A 7,545-nucleotide genomic window follows, 5' to 3' on the forward strand; every position below is an offset into this window, starting at 1 on the left:
AAATTTATTTTAGTTTTTTTAGATGGCTCCTAGAAGAAAATCCAGAGCACCTAGCTATAGAGATTTGTTTGGCGACGATGGTTCCGGTACATCTTCTTCCGGTCCATCGTCTTCCGGTCCATCATCCTCCACCGCAGTTCCAGACTCTCAGCCTTCTCAGAGAGTTGCTTGGAGTCCTCCTCCACCGCATATGCCTCCACCGCAAATGCCTCCACCGCATATGCCTCCACCTCCTCCTCCAGCGGCTGCACCTGAGCCTGTCCCAGAAGGTGCAGTTCATCCGGATTTGCGTGTGCCTTCATATGCCCCATTCGCGAGATATACGGTAGAGGATTTGCTTGCCCAGCCTGGACGGGAGGGTTTGGATGTTCTAGACCCCGATAGACCCCGAGGAACTTATTGGTAAGTTATTAATTTTTATTACATTAAAATTTAAATTATTTTTATTTTTTAACGGTTAAATTGTTTTCCTTTCAGGTTTGGGGCTAACAACCGTGTTGGCCGGAGCGTTTCGAAAACGATTAAGGGTTACTACGACGGGGCATATCCGAACTGGAGCAAGACTCCAAATCACGTTAAGATCACTTGGTTTAAAATGTTTGCGGTAAGATTTTTAAATTTAATTTAATTTTCACTTTTAAATATGTATATATTTTTTAAATATTATTATTAATTGTAATTTTTCAATTTTTTTGTGTTTCAGCAAAAGTGGCATTGGTCTTTGGGAATCACCGAGATGGTGAAGGCGGAATTCGTTGCAAAAGCAAAGATCCGCCTCTGCAACACAGTCTCCGATTGGAAGGACAAGTGGGAGCTCGACGGGTATGAGGGAAAGCCCACTGAGCTCACGAAGGATGTGTGGGATGGCCTCATCGCCTACTGGAAGCACCCCTCTTCGATCAAAAAGGCCAATTCGTGCTCGGCTTCTCGAAGAACGAAGGATAAAGATGGTAATTTGCCCATGCTTCACAGAACCGGCCAAAAACCACATGCAGGCATCCGTCTAGAAGTTGTAAGTTTTGTTTTTAAATATTTATTTTAAAATATTCAGTTAATATAATTTTTAATATTTTTTTTTTGTAGTTGGAGAAGACGGGAGTCTTACCATCTCTGTCTGACCTATTCAAGATGACTCACGCCACATCCGACGGAGTTTTTGTGGATCCTGCATCTGAGAAACTCGCTCAAGCAGTGGCTACTCGGATTGAAGAACGGGAGACGCAACTAACTCAGGAGTCTCCCGATGGATTACCCGTCACATTGTCCACCGAAGAAGCCGACAGAATCTTCGAAGAGGTAGTACAACTAAAAATTTTTGTTTACATTATTTTTAATAACTATATTAATATATGTTTTAATTTTATAGCTGGCTCCTAGAAAGAAGGGACGAATAGTCGGTATAGGCTCTGTTAACCAAGTTGCAAGGGCAACTTCGTCATACACTTCGAGACGGGATGAAGAGACTTCTCAGATGAAAGCTCGAATGGATAGCCAGCAGGTTCGTTTAGACTCTCTTGAGGATTTGCTAGACGTGATGGCCGTGGGAAACCCGGTTATGCAGAGAATGTTGAGTCAGAGACGAGCCGCTCTTGGGTTGCCAGTACGAGATCCCCAAGAGTCCGATCCAACCCGTCAACAGCCGAGCAACCCCACCGACTACTTCGATGATATGTAGTTTTTTTAATATTTTGGTTTGTATTATGAATTTAAATATTATGACTTTTAAATGCTTTTTTATAAATGTTTTTTATTTTCATATTTCGTTTTAAAATTAAAATTATTTAAAATTCAGAATTTTAAATATATATATATATATATATTTGAGGTTAAAAATAATATTCAAAATGTATTATAAAACGAAACGTCGATGTAGGCTCGACGTAAACATTTACAACTGATTACCGTCGAAAATAATTACGAGTCTTTTACATCGAAGATTTTACGTGGTCTTTACATCGAAATGTTACGTGGAGTTTACATCGAAACATTTACGAGGGTGTTACAACGAAAATGTTTACGTGTGCTTTACATCGAATCCATTACGTGGAGTTTACCACGAAATTTTACGTGTCGTTTACGACGAATCTCTGCCCTGCGCTTTACGAGGAATATATTTCGTCGTAAACTTAACAAGTCATTTACGACGAAACGTCGGTTACGACGGGCGTTTTACGACGAAACGTGTTTCGCGGTTCATTCGTCGTAACACCCCGTTTACGACGAAGTTACAACGTATATTGCCCTCGTAAAAAATATGTTTTCTTGTAGTGATCCACTAATTACCAATTGATTTTAAGTTGGAAGTCCATAATAAAACTCGAATCTAACAGATAGTGTCTACTCTATTAAAATAGAGTCTTATTTTTTATCTACTATACACAAGTCTATGTTAGACCATTTATTATAAATTTAACTAAACATCATAAAATTACTCATATATAATATTCTCCTAACAAAAAAATATACATCTAAACAATAACATTTCTAAGAAATTTAAAAATATTGTCATTAGGTAATTATCATTTGACTGTTTATTATATTTAACATAGATCATATTTTATATATTTCAGTAACTAATTTTGAAATTAAATAGTATAGCCTAATTATTTTTAAATTATCAAATTAAATTTCTATATAAAACAAAATAAATAATATTTTATTGTTTGTAACATTTTATGTTTGATATTTTAGTAAAAATAAAAACATTAAACTGAAATATAATATATTAAATAAAATAATATTAAAAAATAATAATTTATTCGCATAAAAACATTTCGAGAATAAAAATTTATAAACAAAGAAGCTAATAATTTATTTTATTAATTCATGTAAAACTAATTTTTAAAATTAAACTATTAATATTGATGTTGTATTTTAAATAAATAAACAAAAATACTTCATTACTATATGATTTGTACAATATCATCAAATAAATTTCAAATAAAAATTTTTAAAATAAAAATTATATACATAAAATTAATATTAAATATATTTCTTTATAACATATTTTATATTTTAGAAGTTAATTTAAAAATATAAATATATCTGCACAGATGTGCGGGTTAATATCTAGTTACAATTAAAGAACAGAGTTAGGACATCTTTATCAAGGGATTCTCAAAACTTTGGCACGGATTTTCCAACTTCTTGAGAATTTCTCTAACTATTAATAATTAACTTAGCTAATGAAGCACTAGAAACAAAAGATGTTAAAAAAAAGACAAGGAAATAGATTGGAGACAGAGAATGTTGAATATCGAACAAAATTCACATTTATTCAACAATTGCTTCGATTAACTTTAGGAGTTTCACAAAGATCTGAGAGTTCAAGAACACCTGCAAGACCGAGAAGTCCTCCTCCAATCCTGACAAGAGGTATCGAGATCTTATATTTATTATTTAAAATTTACTAACATATTTTATTTTGCGATTACAAGTCGTATAAGGGATAAGAGAGGATCTCCAATGTGTATCAAAATAAGAAAAATCATCAAAAATGAAAAAAAAAGGATTCTTTCTAATGGTACATTATTTTAAGAAAAAAATAAGGATATTACTAGTATTACATAATATTTGAGAAAACACTATTCACAAATTTATTTTAATTAGTACCCTTTTTATTTGTATAATAATCTCTAAATTTATGATAAAACTTTTTTATGCTTAAAAATCTATACAGAAAATATTACTTTAGTACTGATTAAAATTTTCAAAATATAACTATAACAATTTAAATATAAAAGTATAACTAAATAATAATATATCTTAAATAAACATATAATAAAGTAGCAAACAATGAGAATTTAAATACATAACTAATAAGAAATTAGAAAAAACACAAACAAACTTAACAAAGCATAGAAAAATTGTTAATGTAATAAAAACTATTTTAGTTAAGTTAAATCTTACTTAAAAACTTCAAATTTCAAAATAAGTGAGTATAATTTTAATTTTTATAAGTATTGTTAGCAATAAATAAGAAGTTAAAAATAAAAGGTAACATTAGAGCAAATCTTAACCTAATTTTGAATTTATTTCGTTTTGAGAAAAAAAATGAGGAATCACAAAGTAGGTATTTAGTATCAGTTACCAAATGGGTTGTCGATTTTTCGTATATAATAATTGCATTTGTTTTACTAAAATGTCAAAAGTATATTATCTCCGTATACAAATGATTGATGTTTTAATTAGTTTATTCTTTTGTATACAAAAGACTGATTTTATAGATTTAATTACTGCATTTTTTTATTTAAAAATAAAGCATCATAAAAAAAATTAAAAAATTATGGGTTGAATTTTATTGAGAATGAGATAAAAGTTTAAACTAATTAAAAGTGAAATCAAAAGTAATAAAAAAAGTAAATATTAATTTTTTTTTCATGTGTGAACAATTTTAAAACATCAATTTTTGTATACAGAGGGACTGTTTTTTTTTTTTGTCTAACAACTTAAAATATCTAGTTGGGGAATGGCATTGCTTAGCAAAAAAAATCAAAAATCTTTTGACACGTAGGTTTTTAGCCTTATATATATAGTAGAACTGGGTGGAAAGAGAGGAGATCAGACACAGAAACAAATAAGAACTTTTGTTTTATTATATTCCGAGAATGAATATTGCAGGTATTGTTCCAACGTTGCAGGAAGCCATTGCTCCGACATTCCATGGCGAGTGGATCAAGGTAACTAAATATTAATTCCATGTATTTAACTTCTCACAAATTCCATGTCTCAGAAAGATAACCTCACTCCATTTTTTTAATATAAATCGTTTTATGATTTTGCACATAGATTAAGAAAATCATTAATTTTTTATATTTTCTAAACAAAAACATCATTAATTATTTATTTAACCACAAATCAACCAATAATAAAATATAAGATATATTATCATTGGTCATATAACATTAAGTGTTAATAAATTTTATATAAAAAATCGAAAACGTCATATAATTTGGAACATAAAAATTTATCTAAAACGACTTATATTAAAAAACAGAGGGAGTATGTTTTAGGTTTTTCACACTTATTAAGAAAACATATCAAATTTTAGTTATCAATACATTATTTTTTGTTATCAATTATTCCTCACAACTTTTAACCAATAAAATCTTTATAAATACCATTATATTTTTTAAAGTTTTCAGTTTACAATTAATTTATACATTAAAAATATAAAACATATATCTTTTTGAAACAATTTTTTTCTTATAAAATATATATTTTTTGAAATGGAGGAAGTATAATTTTGTAGGAGAAATATATTATGTAGATTAAATTGGGTAGTGATTACTAGCTATGCATTGCCCTAGCTATCACTTCATAGTATTATATTCACTGTTTTCGAAAAGTTCATATAATAAGCAAATACATCATGACGGTTTTCGTCTTGTGGTGGCAGATCTAGAAGTTATTTTGATCTGGGGCATACAAATAATTTATCAACAATGTCAACAGGGGTATTTGTCAAAAAAATTAAAAAAATACACTGAAATTTTAAAAACCATGGTGGGCAACTGCCCCACCCTTTGTACATCTACCTCCTATTATTTGGGTTGAAATTTATTGTGGTGACGAGATGTTATATTGATTATCAAATACATCACGTACGAGATATCATATGGTAATTGATTATCTGGGTTGAAATTTATTGTGGTGACGAGGTGTTATATTGATTATCAGGTAGAGCAAAAAGGTAAGGGACCAGGACCGAGAAGTTCCCACGCCATAGCCGTGGTAGGAGACAAGTTGTACTCATTTGGTGGCGAATTAACATCCAATGTCCCCGTCGACAAAGACCTTTACGTCTTTGACCTCAACACCCACACTTGGTCAGTCGCTCCTGCCTCCGGAGATATTCCAACACTCAGTTGCTTAGGCGTCACCATGGTAGCCGTTGGATCTACCCTCTACGTTTTCGGCGGCCGTGATGCGTCCCGAAAGTACAACGGGTTTTACTCGTACGACACAGTGAAAAAAGAGTGGAAACTTGTGACGGGGGTCGAGGAAGGACCTGAGGCTCGTAGCTTCCACTCTATGGCTTCGGATGCGGAGAACGTGTACTTGTTTGGTGGGGTGAGCAAAACCGTGAGGCTCAAGACGCTTAACGCGTTTAACGTTTCTGATGAGAAATGGGTCCAGCTTCCGACACCGGGTGATTCTTGTAAAGAAAGAGGAGGAGCAGGTCTTGTTGTGGTTCAAGGGAAGGTATTGTTAATGAAGGATTAAAGTCCAACATTGGTAGTTAGATAACTAATAGATTAAAATATAAAGGATTAGCAGGTATCATCTATTTTGATTTTAAGTTGGAAGTTCATAATAACCCCGAATTAAACAGGTATGGGTGTTTTACGGGTTCTACGGAGACGAGTGTGATGATGTCCATTGCTTCGATGTGGATCGAAATGTGTGGACTAAAGTCGAGACTACTGGGGAGAAGCCTTCACCAAGGAGCGTTTTCGCGATTGCGGCTGTTGGGAAACATGTCATTGTAGTTGGAGGTGAGATCGAGATGGACCCTCAGGCCCATGTTGGTCCTGGGAAGTTGTGTGGCAAAGGTTTCGTGTTGGACACGGAAACGCTGGAGTGGAAGAAACTGGAAGATGGTGGAGGGGAGGCACCAACTGAACCGCGTGGCTGGTGTGCATCGACAGCTGCGACGATCAATGGAAAGAAGGGGATGCTGATGTTTGGTGGGAAGGCTCAGACCAACAACCGCTTTGATGATCTTTACTTCTACTCGGTGAAAGAGCTTAACCCTCTCATCAATGTTCGTGTTGGACTTGGATTATTTTAATCTCATAAGGAGATTTGTCAGAGACCGAGAGTTGGTGTAAAATACCTAAGAATAATGTGTCTCTGCTTGTCGTTTGAAGTCTGGTGTGATCAAAACATCAAAGTCTGTTTTTTTTTTAAGTATTGAATAATGTGGGAGTCTGTTTGGTTTGAAGTATTCTGTAACTGAAACGTCAAAGTCTGTATGTAATGAATAATGTGTGTATCTGCTTGTGGTTTGAAATATATTGTGATTGTGAATTATCAAAGCCTCTCTTTTAATATTTACCTCCATTTCCTTTCCCTCAATGGGGTATAATTTTAAACAAGACCATCAAAGAAGTCCACAGAGAATTCGGGTTGATATTTAAAAGATTTCATTTAACACCAAATGCAATAATACAATGTTCTAGGCACCATTGCCAAATGATAGAGAAACGCAATAAGCCATACTTGTAATGAAAAACATAGAGATACAAGTAGGTACCACAACATAAAATGTAAAAAGAGATATGATCACTCTCATAAGAAGGACCGAGCAAGATCGTTCCTGCACTCACCAATAGGTGACATAATAATGCTCAAAAGAGCACAACTGACCACCATCTTAGGAGAAGAAACAAACCAGAGTTTTGGTTAATTCGAATCAAATCCATAGTAGCTTTACTTCAGATTGTAGCTTCCTCATTAAAAAAATAGTAGAACTATGAAGAGTTATGTCAAGCAATGTATAACTGAACACGGTGATCGTGAGCAACTGAAGTGAAAATAATA

The 7,545-nt window shown here is 33.0% G+C and overlaps 1 protein-coding gene across 1 annotated transcript; it reads left to right on the top strand.

Moving 5' to 3' along the window:
• Positions 1-4,429: 4,429 nt before the first annotated feature.
• Positions 4,430-7,035, top strand: LOC103865202 (nitrile-specifier protein 2). Its single transcript, XM_009142995.3, has 3 exons — positions 4,430-4,679; positions 5,680-6,204; positions 6,335-7,035. The coding sequence occupies exons 1-3, from the start codon at positions 4,608-4,610 to the stop codon at positions 6,791-6,793; spliced, it is 1,056 nt and encodes a 351-aa protein (XP_009141243.1). The 5' UTR covers positions 4,430-4,607; the 3' UTR covers positions 6,794-7,035.
• Positions 7,036-7,545: the final 510 nt, after the last annotated feature.

This window comes from Brassica rapa, chromosome A04 (genome assembly GCF_000309985.2).
Source record: "Brassica rapa cultivar Chiifu-401-42 chromosome A04, CAAS_Brap_v3.01, whole genome shotgun sequence".
Taxonomy (NCBI): Eukaryota; Viridiplantae; Streptophyta; class Magnoliopsida; order Brassicales; family Brassicaceae; genus Brassica; species Brassica rapa.

Excerpts from the sequence above, each read along its gene's own strand:
- LOC103865202 (XM_009142995.3), top strand. The coding sequence starts at position 4,608 with ATGAATATTGCAGGTATTGTTCCAACGTTGCAGGAAGCCATTGCTCCG. Across the intron at positions 4,680-5,679 it reads TCCATGGCGAGTGGATCAAG|GTAGAGCAAAAAGGTAAGGG; the intron begins GTAACTAAATAT and ends ATTGATTATCAG. Across the intron at positions 6,205-6,334 it reads TTGTTGTGGTTCAAGGGAAG|GTATGGGTGTTTTACGGGTT; the intron begins GTATTGTTAATG and ends CGAATTAAACAG.